The 18,965-nt window shown below is 32.5% G+C and overlaps 2 protein-coding genes across 2 annotated transcripts; both read right to left on the bottom strand.

The window, feature by feature from the left end:
- Positions 1–252: 252 nt before the first annotated feature.
- TRIADDRAFT_60810 (uncharacterized protein) lies at positions 253–3,857 on the bottom strand (the record flags this gene model as incomplete). The annotated part of the gene is made up of 12 exons (XM_002116700.1): positions 253–431; positions 601–686; positions 792–907; positions 1,019–1,110; positions 1,229–1,378; positions 1,473–1,517; positions 1,615–1,765; positions 1,902–2,000; positions 2,259–2,348; positions 2,857–2,945; positions 3,308–3,345; positions 3,793–3,857. 12 exons carry the CDS (start codon positions 3,855–3,857, stop codon positions 253–255), a joined length of 1,200 nt encoding a protein of 399 aa, XP_002116736.1.
- Positions 3,858–13,011: 9,154 nt separating this feature from the next.
- On the bottom strand, positions 13,012–13,395 carry TRIADDRAFT_8204 (uncharacterized protein; the record flags this gene model as incomplete). Its single annotated transcript, XM_002116699.1, has 1 exon — positions 13,012–13,395. A coding segment is annotated over one exon (384 nt), but the record flags the coding sequence as incomplete, so codon positions are not given.
- Between the last annotated feature and the right edge of the window lie 5,570 nt (positions 13,396–18,965).

Raw genomic sequence — 18,965 nt, 5'->3', positions numbered from 1 at the left:
TCTCATAGCTCGGTATAATGAAAATAAATTTAATTGAAGATGATTGACGAAGCATATCAAAACTAATACTGATAATATCCAATGCTCATACATGAATCTAGTAGAGATCTCTGAAATACGACAAAATTATGGCAACGTTAATGGTAAAACAATATGAACTTTACTGCATTGATGGTCTCTGACTGGTAATTATACAGCGAAGAATCTCCTTAGTTTATTTGAAATTTGTCGCTATCGACTAACATGTGACAATTATAGGGGAATTGCATATTGTCTAATTCGACCATCTCTACAACAATTATAAACCTTATTTTCATGGATAGCTATGTCATAAATAGGATCGCAATCAGATCCCGACAATTCTATAGTTGAAATCAGCTCTTCTTCCGTGTATGCTTTGGCTATATTCCATTTGTAACAACATCCGTCACCTTGAATAAAAAAAATAGATGGAATTCTAGGGTTAATAGTTATTCATATCAACTATACATTAAATTGGTACAATCAAAGTAAAGTAATCTGCTTGACCTTTATACGGAATGTCGCAAAAAACAATAACATCCGTTTACTAATTCTTAATTTATCTATTAAGCTATTAACCTGTCCCTACAAAGATATCCTCCTTCGATATTGATTTTAACGTCGTAATTGAGTAAACGGAACGACAAAAAACTTGCAAAGGAGCACTATTTTAATTATCACGAAGAAATACAGCTGGTAGTAAGCCAAATGTCAAGTGTTATTAATGATATACGAATAAGCAACATCAATCTAACTAATACTAGACTCACGTTGGGTTTCGTAAATCAAATAAGTATAAGCTGCCATCCTGGCAACCTCCGATGACTGTTAAGCCCGAATTAATGATGCAACAATTGAAGGCAGATGATGCATTCAATTTACAAATCTATTTACGAAGTAGAAATATCATAACTCTTAAGGGCAGATATACATTGTACAGTACAGCAATCAACTTAGAAAATTTTAAGTAAATTTTTAATTATTATTACAATCGTACTTGGCTCCTACTGTATACATCTAGGCATTCCATATAATTGTTTTCCATTGCCAGCGCTATTATTTTGCCCTGCGTATCAATTTCACGCTCGCCTATTAAAATATCATTAATTACGACAAATAAAACTTTATGACTTACTGACTATTATCATATTCAACAATATGCTATTATATCCTAGTTATAAGCTGTAATTCATCATAATTTAGTTACTTGTTGCTGTTCCGCGATGGGCTAAACCAACTGCCGCTTGATCATTATCTAATGCGCACGCATTAATGGGACAATCAGCTTTAAGAAGAGTATCAAGGCAATTACTTCGTCCACAGTCCCAAAGTTTCACGGCTGCATCAGTTCCGCATGCTATAGTTAATTATTATTAATTAGTTACTTATAGTATAATTTATGATATTTAATATAATGATGAGCATTAATAACTGTAATTAAAGAAACTTACATATAATATTTCTACCACGCCCGATAATCGCAGTGTCTGTAACAGCTATTTTATGAATAACAAATTAATCAAGCAGTAACGTAAAAAACTTTGTAAAGCCCTGTCTATTGAACAAATGCTATAAGTTTGCAGTCTAACATACTCGATGTATGCCCTCTAAATGTTGCAGGATTTGAACCATCTTCCGTTGACCAAATTTTAATTTGCATATCTGAAGATGCAGATAACAGTACAACTCCCGAAGGGAAAAACTTACATGATGTGACATCATTGTGATGTCCACATAATTCACGCTAGTTTCGATAAAGAGAAAACAATATTACAAATGTCTTGTCATATGAATCACCGCTGTATACAAAATGGGTAGCTAAATAGTTGTAGCTTCAAATTTTTTATCTCATCAAGAAATTAATAGCAACATAACTGTACCCTAATTGCGCCATTATCAGTGGTCCATAGTCTAATAGTACTATCGCTTCCAGCTGATACTGCTAAGTTACCTCCAGGGCTGACATCAATAGTTCGTACCTAGAAACCCCATTAAACAATATATTAACTTTATTATCAATGCAGTAACGGTTTGCAAAGTATAAGTTTGCTATGTTCGTTTTAGTAATGTACCTATAGATTACTTTGAACAGTGCTCAACTGAACTGTACATTTACAACTGCTCATAAGTATTACTATAACACAAGAGAGGCACAGTACTCAACTATGTACATTTACATTACTGACATGCCTCCGAGATAGAATGAAATCATATCATTCTAACTGAATTAAGCTTACACTTCCACGATGATGCCGAGGATATTCCTGTTTTGGAGCCAAAAAATCAGCTTTACATCGATTCCTTGGGCAAGTAATTGTAATTGGATTCTACACAAATTATAAAAATAAATAATATGATTTATGTTGCAAGTATAAGTGAGCACACTTTATCCGCAAGATCATTATATCAGTCGTATATACTCTATTTCTTACTTTAAAGCTAAAGTAATTCAAATGGTGCACAAATTATAATTACTAGTAAATTACCCATTCCAATGTACGGGTCTATAATCTCCACAAATCCAAAAATTACAAGAAAATTCACAGCTAGAGTATTATAATGTATCTTGTAAATTAAAGCTACATCCAATAATAACCATTATAGCCGTGATCAAATAAAGTCAATTTAACATTCGACACGACAATAAAATCAGCATGGTATAATAAATACTGCCTGCAAGCCTAATACAAGTACAACAAATCTTCCCTCTAGCATAAGCAATAGTGAACTTTTCAAATTGTAACATTATATTTCAGTAAATGAAAACGTACTTGTTTACGCTCAAGTATTTACAATTTACAGAAATTGCACCTAATATTGATAAGAGCTTCTTACCTGCTCGATATTAGTAACGCAAAATTCTTCTGATACTTCGTGTGTCCCATCTTCGAAGCATTTAATACTACCACGAATGGATGTATCACCTGAAAGAGTGAATAGAAAATAATATAGAGCTCGTTGATATCACGCGGCTTGCACGATGAATTGTTCGTTCGTCCAGTTTTATTATTCTACAGTAGCATAGTCTTTTAGAGAAGTAAAATGCAATGAAAATGTGTATGGATAGCATCCATATACACCATATAGGTTCAATTACACACTGTAATTATTTTAAGTTTACTCCAGACGTACAAGCGATATTGCGTCTCGTTAACTGAAGGCGACATTCAAGACGTATATTCATAAACTGGATATTTTTACTGACTCTCCATGTAGGATAGGCACAACATGCATTCTATGCATGCTATAGAATGTGTGTCTATGTCACGATACAGCGATGACATACCTAGCTTGCAAGATACCCAAGCACTTCCATTGGCCTCTCTAAAGAAATGCATCAAAAAGTCCATTGTTTAAATGACTGCTAAGTAGGTATCCAAGTCGTTCAATTAATGCAGCTATACCAATACTGGTAAAATTCCGTTTAATTATAATTTGTCAGGAGAATTTTCGATGCAAATGAGGACTACTCTGCATGCCATCATAGATATTAAGCCTGGCTCGCTGTAAGTATACTATATCTTCTTAACAAATGAGGCCAATTGATATTGAGCAAGCGTGAATTACAAATTAGATAGAAAAATGGTGCAGATTTTTCTTACTTATAGCCTCTGTCTAAACTGTCTACATGCATAGTACAATTATGATTTCTATTCCGTACTACATTATACAGTCCTTGACTTTTCTACTGTATACTGATCGCTGCAAATCTCCTTTCTTATATTTGCATACTTAGTTACAGTAGAATTGAATCTACTTTATTGCTCAAACCTCAAAGCTAAATTCCAATCGCTCTGCAGGTACAGACTGGGATACTTCTTCACTGTAGTCGTCATTCCTTTTTTCTTGCTTGCTGTTCGTATTGATATCCTCCTCGCCCTAGTTGATCCGTTTTTTGTTTTGGTAGTCACTGGCAATATTGTTAGGATGTTAGCTGTCCTCTATTTCACGATCACCTTGTCGATCAATCTGCAACAGTCGCTCTCTTTTTCTAGAAGCGCCAGCAGCAGAAGAGGACTATCATACTACAGTAAAATCAACTTTGTGTCGTCACTTTTTGTAGCAGTCAATATCGGTAGTAATAGACGTACAATTGATGAGTAAAATTGCACAATTTAATGATCTGCTTGGCATCGAGCATCCACTAGCTCTAGCAAAAATCAACGCGATTGCTAGCTAACCTGACTACGGTGTCTGCCTAGTTGTCATATTAGTTCTAATGTTGATAGACCATGTAGAGCTAGTGATTGTGCGCAGCTGGTAGGTTCTGCTTACAGACTGACAGCTGGTGGACTGTTACGGTACCCTTCGACTATACTACAGTCCAGGAAATGGTTGGGTATCCATGGTGATAGGTACGGGTAGGTAACTCGTTGGACCGACTTATTGAATGGAGAGGATGATGTCCGCTGCAGCTAATGCAGTATGAGATGGAAAATGGAGCGAAGAATTAATTGATGAAGGCAGAATACATATAGAAAGATTGCCAACATACTTAATTGATTAAGCTGCTTGCAAAAGATCAAAGTTACGCTATGTCGTTCATCCTGTGGTATCTTAAATAGTATGCCTACTTGACCTAGCTGACCAATGCAAATCATGTTAAAAATAAGTCCACCCTTTGCTCAAGCCCACTGAAAGCTATACTGCACTAGATTAGCCTGCTTTCAAAGGATTAAAGTTGCACTATATCGTTCATCCTGTACTGTATCGGAAATAGTATGCCCTCCATAACCTAAATACGCCAATGTGGTAAGTGGTCACTATGGTAGACCGAGCAGACCAATGCAAATAATGTACAAAATAAGTCCGCGCTTCCTCAAGCCCTCTACAAGCTAAGCTATACTGTACTACATTAAGCTGCTTTTTGATGATCAAAGTTGCACTATATTGTTCGTTCTGTGCTCTAGGCTACTTCCAAATGATCAAAGTTACGCGTTCATCCTCAACAGCATCAGAAATAGTATGCCTACATGACCTAACTACGCCAATATGGTCAGTGGTGACTAAAGTAGACCACGGGTAGGCCTAGTCAATCAATGCAAATAATGTTCAAAAATATGTCCACAATCGCTCAAACCCTCTGTGGTGTATAGTGTACAGTATACTATAAGGTATCCTAAGTGAAGAAAGGTTATTCTACTCTACAGTAGTAGCCTATTGTACGACAGTATGAGCTTCTAGACATATCCACAAGGCTCTCCTATGGTATACAAAACACACGCGACGATGCGTCATTACTGTATGATGCAGTAAGCAGAAAAGGCTGCATTTTGGTTGCTATTAATATTATTATTGCAAATGCTACTACGTCAATCATGCTAGATAGGGTTAAACATGTCAAAGCAGTATTAAAAGTTAAACTTAAAATCTTTTTTTATTGTAACAGTTCGCCAATCAGGTGAATGATCTTCTCCCAGTTTTAGATCTTGCTAACTCTAACATTAAAGTCATACGCGTAATAAGTCTCATGCATAGCAGTAGCTAACAACCAGATAGATAATACATTGAAATTGTGGACAAGAAACCTTGCCTTTAATGAAATATCATAAACGATAATGTAAGTTTGGTGAGCTTCCTTTGCAGTTTTTATAAAGCAATCAACGCGCGTATCTATTTACACATACCTGTACTGTTTACTATGCATAATCGTAAATTGAGTTTATTTATTATATTATTCAGCAAGTTGAGCAGAGTAACCGAGTTAATCTTAGCCGGTTTGAATTGAAAAATCTCCAAAAGCGTACTTCGATCATAAAAACATAAGCTAAAAAAGTAGCTAGCCAACATAAATATTTTGAAGTCTAGGGCTGACGGTTCAATAGCCTCGTTCATGACTTCAGTCAAGGCGAGTTATCTAAACTAGTATAATTCGCTAATGTTTTAATCATTTGTGCTCCATTATTTCGTTTCCTTTGCTAATGATAAAGAGAATCCAAGCACGATTGCGTTTCTAGGTTTTACTATTTTAGTCAATAGATCATAGTTTCGGTTCTTAATCTATCCCCTCTAGTTCACTACAGGGACTACTCAAGTAAAAATTCTCCCTCAAAGCCATAGCTAACGTAATCCCCCCCCCCCCCCGATACTGACAATACATGTATTTTTAGTGGAAATTTTTTAATTACGCCTTTTCAGGGAGAAGTTTTAGTTGAGTAGTTTCTGTTCAATGTCTTTTCTTTACGATTTTTTTTTACCTTAGATCTTCTTTATTTCAAGGTATTTAAATTCTTGTACATCATCAAATGATTGAAGTAGGTCTTAACGTATTTGTTAAAACACTAGCCAAGACACTTTAGCTTAAAAGTGCTCGTAGTCTAAGCAGGATTGTGCAAACGAATAAGTTTTGTTAGTAATTTTAACATTTGAATTGGATAGATTTAACGCTTTTTCATGTTGAAATACATTTATGGAGTAGTAGATCTGTATCTATCGATCGAGGAGATACATCAGCCAGCTAACTTACAATAAAAAGTACGAGTTTTGTAATGTAAGTACTATTTTGGCGTATACTTAGTCTCCAATTTCTGTTCGATAAAAAGTAATTGCTGGTAGACCAATAAAAGTAGTTATGGTTGGTATTAAGCTATTAAGAAGTTTCTTCATTCCTGTATCTCAAGAATAGGATTAGTAATGGTGTCCTTTCTAACATTCACAATTTTCTCGCTTTCCCTAATAGTAACTAGCGAAAATATTAGGACTAAAAATTTATTCGAGTGATATCCTGTTACCATTCAGTATTTTTAACGTATTGTATAAGAACTATTTCATCCGCAGATGCGGGAAATTCTCGAGGTACTCCGACTAATATACTAATTAGACTACTTCTACGCAAATAATCAATACCTGACCGATGTCTGCTAGGCCTGGGTTACTCTATATTTGAGATCAAGTAATGATCCAAAACGACGTTGAATATTATTTGACCTTGCGGTCTAACTGAGACGATTTAGGTCACGATGGGTCTCACTACTGAACGTAACTAAATCAAACAGCGCACACGATGGTGCTTAGACTTCTCAAACAATTTTAATTACTTATGATTGCCGATAACTGGTAACTACTAACTGCAAATCTGATGAGTTAACGTCATAAAAGCTACTAGTGATCAGTATTGACATCTTTCTTTCCAATCAGTTCACAACGTCAATTTTTGCTCGCGCGAACATAACCATGACAATGACGGAATTTACATTTCTCTCTACATGTACGGCAAGGCTAGTTTATTCGTGTTAAATTCAACATTTACAATTTCTGCATCAACGCCTGACCAATATTAACCACTAGAAATGTCCTGACTAAATGATGAAGGAGTTATCCTACTGTAAGTTATCATAATTATGATTACCGGTAAGAGGCAATCCGAGCATCGGTATCATGTCAAGGACGCGCTTTAAAAAAAGAGAAAGAAGTCGTTGTATGCATCTAATGCTCTTACATTATTACTGTTTATAATAAAAAACTATTCACACAAGCTCATCTACATAGCTCCGTACACTATATAATATTTAGAATTCTTTGATATTTAAAAGCAACGATGACACATTAATCTTTAGCTGATAGAACAAGAAAAATCTTATTCCAAATTCGTATTCTCGAACTCTATTCGGTATTAAGTTAATGTTTAGTTGATCAAATAGTTGATATAACAGCTCTTTGTCTGATCTTAAGTATTAAACATTATGAATTGTAAATACGCGTGTAGCAGAGCTTACTAGGAATTATTTATTTATTTACACGATCATTAATTTCATGAAATGCACTGCACTCTATATTGAAAGTAACTATGTTTAAAAATTAATCAACGATAAGCTTGGAATGATTACGAAGCAAATAGCAGTTAATCTCTTTAACTAAAGTACAACAAGGCCCTTACTTATGAAATAGAAAGGCACTGTGTTTACAATGTTGTACATTTATAAATTTAAATAGCTAACAGCAATCTATCTGAGAGCAAATGGTTCTAATTTGTGATTATAACCTCATCGCAATTTACATAGTAACTTCATTTGTATAACTATAAAGTACTAGAAGAAGTACTAATACTACTAAATGTGTGAATGTTAGTAAATTATTTATCAAAGTAAATACAGTCAGGCTTAACATCTTGAGCATCATATGAGTACGTGACTTATATTTTATAAGCTTGATATAGCGACTGCCGATCTTTATTTTTGATTTGATTATGCATTGAATTGATCTAGTTTAACATGATTAATATACAATGTTGCATTAATATTCCTCACAACGATCATTCAGCTCTACAATGCGGTTATTAAACAATTATCTGCAATATTAAAATGGCAGTTTTAAAAGAGCGGAAAATTTCAAGTCAGTTGAGTGCTTTCTCAGTGATATCCAGTCAATTTTAATAAAGAAAATGCTCAATTGAAATTTCATGTTAATTTTTGATGTAATCGTATATGATTAAAATACATAAAAAAAGATACACAAAATCGTTACAAATTGGCCGAAATAAACCAACTAACTTTTATTTATACCTTTTAACATGATAGGAATTTCATTAATAAATAATTTATTTGCAGCACACATTAGTTCTAGAAAATTTGTTAAAATTCGCCCATTGTAATTTACATTTATCCTCGTCTTTTCTTCTTCGGTAATAATGAAATTTTTGCGATGATAACTTATAATAAAAGTGGCTTAAGTAGATACGTCGCGGTAACGATTCATTTTTATTAAACCATGAGTTAGCATTTTAATAAGAAATAAATGCGAAAATATTACGTAAATAAACGTATGTTGAAAGTTTATAAATTAGAAGAAAAAAATCACTATCATGCCCAAAGTATCGTACAACATCATAACTTATAAAATGCTAATATCGAGCCAAGGAAATATTAGATGAAACTATACCATAGCGATAAATGATTAATATCATAGCTAAAATGAAGATAAAATGAGTAAAAAATGATATTTCACAATAAGATATAAATTAGTTCAACATTTTTATTTCAGATCTAATATCAATTCCGCTCACAAAATCTAAATATTTCAGAACTTGAATAAAGTCTTCCTTAATGATAACACACTGTTAATTAATTCATTTTTTGCCAACGTCAAGATGATTTTGAATTTAGCCTCGTAATTCTGTACTTTAAAAAAGTACTTTATAATATCACTCTACTAATTTCTGTAATTATTGCAGCATACTGCATATTAATTAATTGAATATAATGAATAAGGGATAAACATAAAAAGATTGGCGCAAATACGAACGTATTGGATGTTAACATTTTATAACTAGTATAATAAGGTCAGATTGTTTCCAATGACCTACTTTGCCTCGAGTAAAAAATTGTAATTAGCGTTACTAAATCTATATCCAAGCAACAATACAATTATTCGTATTTTATACCGTAAAAAGTTTAATTAATGCTGTTTAAGTGCTATCTACTACGTAAAGGGTATTTTTAATTTATGTTGAATATTATTATTTGAGTAAACAAAATTAATAGCTTGATAAAGATCATATAATAGTACGATATGCATAGACATAATAGGAGATTTTACTGGAGTAAGAGATTGCTTCAAACGGTGCCATGTTGAGTTTTCTGTCACTACACAAGTAAGCGAAGCTACTAATAAAATCGATCATAAAATCTGCCAAAGTTAGCGTAAGTTCTTACTGAACTAGAAGTTAAATCTGTTTCTTGTTCAAAATAATATTGATTTCTAGCCATTTTATTCTTTCAAATCTCAATAGATTTTATCTAAAAGTAGTACTAGTGCTACGCAGAACGCAAGACTTTTGTTCTTGTCGCGATGCTTTATATTATTAAGCAGTAATTACTGGCGCTAGGGTAATTAGTAAAATCGTCATCCTGAACCGTTTTCTCAGGATGTGCACGAAACCTCTTTAGTTGTACTGCAATTTCATAAATTATTATGGATTTGTAATTTCAATTTTTGTCGCTACTACCATAGAAGTTTATCAGTATTAGGAATTATTACATTAGTGCAATCTTGTAGATGCAGTACACACGAAATGACTTCGTAGAAGACTGTCCAATAAGCTATAAACAAATTTTAAGATTCTGAGACCGGCATGAATGGCCAATAAAACACGAACTTTTACATGCTTGCATACAGCACTTTTTAAAACATACCTTACAGTATAAATTGCTCCAACTTATTAGTTTAGCTATACATCTTAACCAATAAAATTCGTTAATTATTCATGATACTCGCCAAGTTCTTTTACCTAACAACAAATTTTTCAGTTCGAAGATCTAATAGGTGAGCCGCTTTATTTATAAAAAGGGATACTAGAATGGAACTATACGACAATTAAGCCGAAAATTACTAGTGGCTGAATCAATCGAGCGATTGTATACTATTATCAAATACGATCTCTTGTGGCGTTGATGATAAGGGTGCATACAAAACAATCAGCGAATAAGACAGCACCTTTAAGGAGAAAAATTAGCCTCTATTATTTCAAATATAAGTATATTGGCTGGAAAAGTTCCTTTTGATGCATGATTTGACTTCTGAGCTACATGCGCACCATAATCTGGCAAAATTATCGAAAAAAATTTAGCTATCTATATTGGTAATCAAACAAGAGAAATTCAATCTCAGCTTTCTAGATAGATGATAATCTATATCGATACTTAAGCCTCATTTTTTTATTACCTTTTCTATCGGTAGTTTAGATCATACTACAATAATCTAAATTGATCTGAAGCTTTATTTCTGTAATTATATTTAGCAACGATACTTTAGATCACTCTGCAAAATCTAAATCGATATTTAAGCCTTGTTTCCATAACCATCACCTTTATAATGCTTCTTTAAAATCATATTGTGACAGTAGGATAATTATAAGACATTTCAATTGGCTTAGAACTTTAATCATAGAATATAGTGCATTATTGAAGAAGGTATGCAAGGTGGTTAGGTATCTAGTTAAGAATAAAGCTTGCCAATTTCTACTCGTGATTATTATCTATTTTGTGAAATGTCCGTGATCTAACATGTTTTACAATGTAGAATATCGTTGTTCATCTCTAAATTTCAAGAAAACGGATCAACGCTGACTTTGCTTATTAACATTAATCAATATGTACTGTATATTATCACATTCTTCTATCGATGCTTGCGAATAAAATCCTATATGCAAATAAATGAATGACTTTTAAAAATAAACAGCATTTAGTTTAGATTCAAGATACGTCTTTGTGATTAGCTACAATTGGAAGCAGTTTCTCCATTGCATTGGTGTTGTAAAAACGGCATAAAGAGCAGATATCATACCGTAGACTAAAGTAATTAAATGCAATCTGTTATCTAGAGATAAGTAAACTTGAATGAACAACTAACCTAGGATAACGCTATAACGAGAATTTTTCTACAGTAGTTCACACATTGTTAATCTTTATCGTACCATTTCAACACATTATGATATATTCTGCAATAAAAAGAGATACAAATTTATAAGAAATAGTATACGCAATATAAACTTGTTATACTAAATTTTTGAAAGACTCTAATTAAGGCTGTAAACTTCTCCAAATACAAAATCAATAAAAATAAAATTCAAATAAAGCACTTTCTGTGGAAAAATTTTTATTCTTCGACACTAAAATTTTCACAAGATAACCTCTATCGTGCAAGTCTATATGTATATCTTCTTGCTGACAGCCTAAGTGAAGATTTTGCGCTATGCTATACAATTTCAGTTTATATATTAATAGAATATAACTAGTACATTATTATAATTACACTTGCCGAAACAATTACAATTAATCATGCGGGTATCCATGTTGTGCGATGATTTAACCATAGAAGATATTCCTACGATTAACCATTGTTGTACATTTAATTTTGATAGCAAACAGATTAATAAGCTGTTGATCACCAGATCAGAATACATACTAATAATTTACTATGATCAAGTTCATTTTCTGAAGGTTGTAAACCTATTCAATCATTAAATCTTTATTTGCCTTTGTGGAAAAGCAACAGCTCCTCTGAGAAAGATGTTAACAGCAGCATTTGTCGTAAACTATGTCATCTGTTAAATTAATTGTCTTTGAAAGACTACTGATTCTATACAATTTTTCTACACTTAATACAATATACAGTACATTTTGATCTTTCAATATATTGATATCAGGTCTCAAAGTATTCAACCTAATAAATCAATATCGATGAGCACTCGATTTGACAAGTGTAATAATATAATTGATGCATCTGAGCGCATTTTTACACACATTCGACCCAATTGATGTTTACAATATTCTACTTGACATCAGATTGCGACATTTTCTCTAAAAATTTTTCAGCTATACTAAATTTCTAAACGCTATATAACAGAGGAATAAGTATGATAATGAAATCATTTCGAATCCAATAAATAATCCATATGATTTAGAGGATTGAAATCCAACTTGGATTTTACGGTTCTACTACGAATAACCATGTACTTCAATTTGACACAATTGTACGTATAATTCACTGGTAGAAAGGTATCGGCAATCATCACGAATTAATGTCACCTATATTACCAGAATTGAAAGTGAAGAAGGCTAAAAAGTCGAATAGAATAGATAATATATCTAGCTTAAAGGCCACTCCAATTGCTAATTACGCACAATAACACTGAAGTAATGTGTAGAAAAACAGAAACACCCATAACACTGTGACACTGAATGCTTAATTTTTGTTTCAAAGTGATCAACATTTATAGTAAGATTATTGGCTAAATATAAGTTTTCATTTAAATGATTAAGAAATATTCTAAATTCGCATAGTAATACGCCACCGAAAAAAAGGACTTTTTTATCTTCAGACCTAGTTCGTAAGATAAAGGTCCTATAAAAGGTATGACATAGTATTTTAAACGACTATAATAGTAATAGTAATAGAATGGCAAGAGAGAGAGAGAGAGAGAGAGAGAGAAAACAGCACCAAAGAAAGATGGTAAAACGGAAACGAATTACGAATAACTACTAATATTCACTGATGAATATGAGAGTGCTTTTTTAAAGCTCCAGATTGCGTAAAACGACGCTGACATACGATACACCTGTAGGGCTTTTCGCCAGTGTGAATCCGCATGTGTTTTTTTAGTTGGCTAGCATCGGCGAAACATTTTTGACAATAACTGCAATGATACGGTTTCTCACCAGTATGAGTTCTGTAATGCTTCTTGAGATCATTACTTTGAACAAAACGTCGACAGCAAATGTTACATTGATATCTTAAATCGCCAGTGTGTAATCGCTTATGGATAGTTAAGTGAAATGATTGATTAAAAGCCTTTTTACAAATATTACATTGATAAGGCTTTTCACCAGTATGAATTCGTATGTGCCGTGATAAACAGTGAGGATTGGCAAAAGATTTCTGACATATTTTGCATGGATAACGTTGATGAAAGCTATGATTCAAACGTTTCGAAGTGGATGAAGAATTCACCGCATGCGGTCCATTAATATCACGTCCACTACGCGTAAGTCTATCATGTTCGTCAAGCAATCCTTTGGTCTTATTTTCATCCACAATCTTCTTCGAGTGACTAGATGGTACCGGATCGATTAGATTTTGTCGTAACATTTTCGATTGTAAATTAATGACTGATGGCTTCAGGTCTAAAGATGTAATCTGGGTATCATAACGGGCTTTAAGTTGGTTGGAGAAGACGAAATTGGGTGCTGTTGTAGTATTCAAGAACTGACCGAGAGCCTGGCTGTTTGGGTAATATATATTCTTCATATGATTCAATCTGCTGCTATAGTTCGAAATATCGCCTGCGAAACTTTGATGTGTATATTTTTTCAGATCGTCTTTCTTACGGCCACAATGACTATTTAATTCATGAAGAATGTAGTCGACAGAGAAGTTGGTTAACTTCTTTTTTGTTAATGTTTGATCCTGTTGATAATTTTGTTGGACAATACGAGATGGATCTTGATTCAGTGTGTAACCATACTGATTATACTGATTACCATGGCTATCGTCCTGATTCATGCTGGATGAATCAATCTTACAGATGGCATTCTTGCGATTTCTTTGGCTCAACATCAATTTAAAATGGATCTCTCTAGTAGGATGATCGGATGAATTATTGGCCGTCATAGACTTACAGTACTTTCAAATCTTCATTGATGATTCAAATAGCCGATTCAAGCGCTGTCTCGTTGAAAACTGTAACGAAAGTAATTACAAATCAGATCGTTTATTGAGTTAAAAAAATAACAAATAAAGTACAAATAAATCCTAGTGTGGTGTTCAGCACTCCACTTCTATCTCTAATTCATTCGAAACGTACAAATGAAAGTGTTTAATTTAGACTTGCTTGAATCACAGTAATTTTAGTGGTCAAAGTAGAAAATTCGTCAGTTAATATAATGTAGTCTGATTGAAAAGTATTCGGAATGCCAGCTTTCATGCATAGTAGGCAAATAAATATCACTTCTTATACTATTCTCACTGTATAATTGTGATCATTTATGCGTATACTCTATCGACAAGTAGACTGTATATAGAATGGTGCCATATCATAGCAACCAGCCAAGTGTACAGTATCTAAACTAAGCAACGTGGGCTAGTTGTGGTTTAATTTCAACATGTGACCAAGTAATATTTTTTTGTATTCAGTTTCGTCACACACTACTTTGCAATCATTGTATCCACCTATCGAATTAATATATAGCAGCATTGTAAGATTTGAATACATATTTACAATAAAGATGATTACAATATTACCCAACAACTATCCAAACTCTACCATAATTGAGTTCAAACTATTCTACTATCCAATATTGAGCAATGAATGTATCAACGTCATCTCGATCATATTATCCACCTCCGTTATAAATACACTGATAGCAAGCTTGACCAAATGGAGACAACCTAGTACCTCAGCTAACTTTTAATATCATTTTCATCGCTATATCTAGCAAAATGATGGTCAAATAAGCCTATAAAGTCTCTTTCTTTGGCCGTGTTATGATTACTATTTTTGCACTATTTGATGTAGATGTTATCAGCATTGATGCGATATGACACAAATGCACTCCTATACAGCATTGTTTTATGTTTTTACAGCAGAATAGAATCATCCATTTCTCGTAAATTAACTCCACCTACAGTGATGTCGATGTCAGAGTCTGTTTTCACTTCATATCGACAAAATGTTGGCCTGCAGGTGTTCGATACTATACCTTGAAGTATTTCATCGTTTGCACATCATCCATTCGTGATAACATCGACATGGTACCTTTATACTCTATATATCCTGTATTTTCATTTTAAGATTATTATAACATTATATTAAATTCACCTTTTTAATACCGCCACATGTATATAGCAATAGTTATGAATAAGCCTATCTAATAATAAGGATTCCCTTGAGACTTTCAGTGAATACAATGCTTAATTACATGAGTAGAATTAATTTTACTACACTTTATTAGCATAGGTGACGTCATTTCGATAGAGTTGATGATCAAGTAATATTGGTACTAGCGTTCATCTTGCTGTTATGGAATTACTAAACCACCGCTTTGCTCACAATATCTAATTTGGGCGACTATAATCACATGTTGTTGACGAACTAAAAGCATCTCTGTGAGGGTAACGTATTGCATGAAGCTAAAATAAACTTTTATAGTAATAGGCGCATTCATTGAATTGCAAGGGTAACTAGAATCTTATTAATACATCATGGTCTATTTTTTTCTTTACCGTTGTTATTATCACAAGTACAATCAGTATTAATAACCATAAAATAAAGCTTTTCAATCCAGACCTTTATTCATCCACCTACTTTTCTGGCTTAATTCAAAATGCTTGCTTGCTCATTTATTCATAACGTGATTCCATACTTTAATCCGCTGAAGGGGCTTGAAAAAAATCTAAATGACAATAGAGATAATGCTTTACTAAAGATTATAATTAATAGATTTGTATTAATGAAATACATAATAAACAACTTTATAAACTCTAAGTAAGCGTAGTATTCTAATATACAAGAAATTATTTTATATTCAGTCATAAAAATATCCTTTTAAACGCTAGTACTTCATTTACGTTATAAATAACTATTCCTTTACTTACTGTATTATAAGTAGCGTTCACAAACCGTTGAGTTTCACCACTAGGCTAATCAATTACTTAGCCCTTCTATAAAAAAATTGGCTATAAGTAATTATAACTAGTAAAAAGCGAATTATTTTTGCTCCAATCTAAAGTTTCATCATCACGGATACTTTTCGGCTACGAGATTAATATTAATTTCAATCACATAAATCCAAATAAATTTAATTAAAATATTGAATATCTAATTTCACTTGGAGCTGACATAGTCTGCTGAATCTGAAGGAAATTATATTTCTGATGAAGAAAGCAAATTAGCTAATTTGTGGCGCATTCAAAAGAGTAGTATATTCCTCCTAATCACGTTCATATTGTTCACTTTACATGTAATGCATTAAACAAACAAATCAAAGTCCGCATTAGTACAATGATGTCTACAGCTAATTTAATGCTAATGAGAAATAAAAAGGACCAACTGTGGCTAGCATGCTAGCATATTAATGATAAGCACAATAGCTACTACTTCCAATAGCCAATTAGATCATCGATAAAAGAAATGACACTCTACAGATATTAGACAGATTTTAGAGAAAGAAGTCTATACATCATTTCATAATTAATACTATTTCCAGATACTACTTTTATGTCGAGTATGCGTAAGTATTTTAGTAAAAAGACTTCCTTTTAGATTAAATCATTGGCTCACAAAATACATACAATAGCATTTTGTCCTACAGTGTGTTGGGGAACAAAATATGAACTTATCAAAATCTGACATTAGCACATGTATCGTTTTGAAAATGACTACATTAGGAGTATCTGGATATTCTTTAAAATATCTATATCCACATGATATCATGTTTAAATCTTTATGTAAACCACCCTAACGGTTCCAGTTGACGTTACCGTATCGTCAATTTTAATATTGTACAGTACCTAAGGGTCAGATTTCTCTCATTCTAATCGCAAAATAGGCTTCAAAGAAAATCGTATGCAGCATCAACGCTCCTTAAAAAAAAAAGGGTACGTAAATCTCCTTTCAGTAGAATAAGAAAAAAAATTTAGACATTGGACTTTTAAAAGGACTACCACTTATTTATAATAGGTGAGTGATACCCTAATGAAATTCCACTTCTTATTAATACTGTAAGGTAAATGCATCACAATGCGGTCCCATTTCAGACTTTCACGAAAGAAATAGAAATAACGCATCCTGCAAAATCCATCAACCGTGATAAATAAAATTTATCTGTTGGTAAATAACACTATTTGTTTACTAAATAAATCATCGCATTAGACCTTGATCGTAAGTGCATTTGACTGATTGATTTTCTATGATTTAGAACCCTATCCTTTAGGAGAAAAATCAGGTACAATCCAAAACTAAAGCGCCATTATTAAAAGTTCGCTACGTAGTAAAACGTCAAACTGTTTAGTTTTAAGTAATACTATTAAGTAGTATACTCGTATTCACTATCAATAGTAAAGAAGAAAAAATATAGTTTATATTTAGACTGCAGGTAAGGGCATAAATCTTGTTCTTAGAATTGAATAACTTGATTTTAAATTGAACACAAATAGCATGAAATCGAATACTTTATAGCAATCATGAAGTTGATAGTAATCCCTTTCGAATCATTTAAAAAAATATTGTTTAAAATCATAAAATTTTGTATTATTGTTAGGTTATATTTGATATTATTTTAAGCCACTGTAATGTATCTAGACATCATAAGACAGACCCATTCCGCTACTGACTTTTACAGAAATGTCGTAAATATAATGCTGTAATAGTTACTAATGACTTTATCTTCATAAATATCTTGGTTAACTTATAATATCTTAGTACAAATTTTCGGTATTAGTTTCCTACTGTATTGGAATACATTGTAATGTATCCAGCTAACCTATTAACATGAATTTTCTCATTTACAGATACTAATGTATTATTTCTACAAATTTTTACTGTAAAATGTTCACCAGCAATGCGTAATATTTACGACCAAAAAGTCAACTTGTAGTAATAAAAAATATTATGGCATCTTAATAGAAATTCTTATCTTAATTACCGTATTGGATTCAAAATTAAGAGGAGAAAACTTTTATGTACGTGCTTATTAATTTCTTCGAATTGGTTTCTTTAAAGACAACAACCTGCACAAAATTGGACGCTAAAAGTAATTTTGTATCTCAAGCAAATAAAGTATGTATCTTAAAAGTATTATAATAAAAGTTTTATTCCTTGTGTGAGCGTAGCTATGACAGATTAGCTCGCCTATTAATTTACCAAGGTCTATCTATCTTCAGTCTATCCACTTAGCTTACTATAAAAGAATCGGCGATTTATATAAAATGTAAACATAACAGTGTAAAGATTAGAATATGTGCTTTAAGCAATATCTACTATTACATGCATACATCTAATATGCATCTTAAACTTTCTTGCATAATCTAATGTCCTTAATTGAAGCTGTTTGAGGGACTGCACTATAGCATCTACATTAAAAATAAAATCTCCATTAAAAGCCTCAGATTTTATAGATAAGTTTGCATCTAATACGATTAATCATAAAAATTCTGAGTCAGAATAACTGTAGCTTTTGCCTATACCGTAAACTCCGTTAATAAGCTGGGAAAGTTCTTAGAATACTTAGTTGAAACTGTCGTGCACGAGAATGGGTTTAATTTCGAAATTTTTTTATATACATCAGTACGACAGTTTCAGTCAAACATTCTAAGAAATTTTCATAAACTGACGGGGTATAATGTGCAGTAATTTAATCTGATAATCTAATATTGACAATTTTTAATCGTGGCTAAAGTTACGGAAACAGTTTAATTATGACTGGACATGAAATGTCAATGAACATAATTTA

Source organism: Trichoplax adhaerens, genomic scaffold (genome assembly GCF_000150275.1).
Source record: "Trichoplax adhaerens TRIADscaffold_17 genomic scaffold, whole genome shotgun sequence".
Classification (NCBI taxonomy): Eukaryota; Metazoa; Placozoa; class Uniplacotomia; order Trichoplacea; family Trichoplacidae; genus Trichoplax; species Trichoplax adhaerens.
Note: the sequence above shows the minus strand (reverse complement) of the source record. Positions and strands in the feature narration are given on the sequence as shown.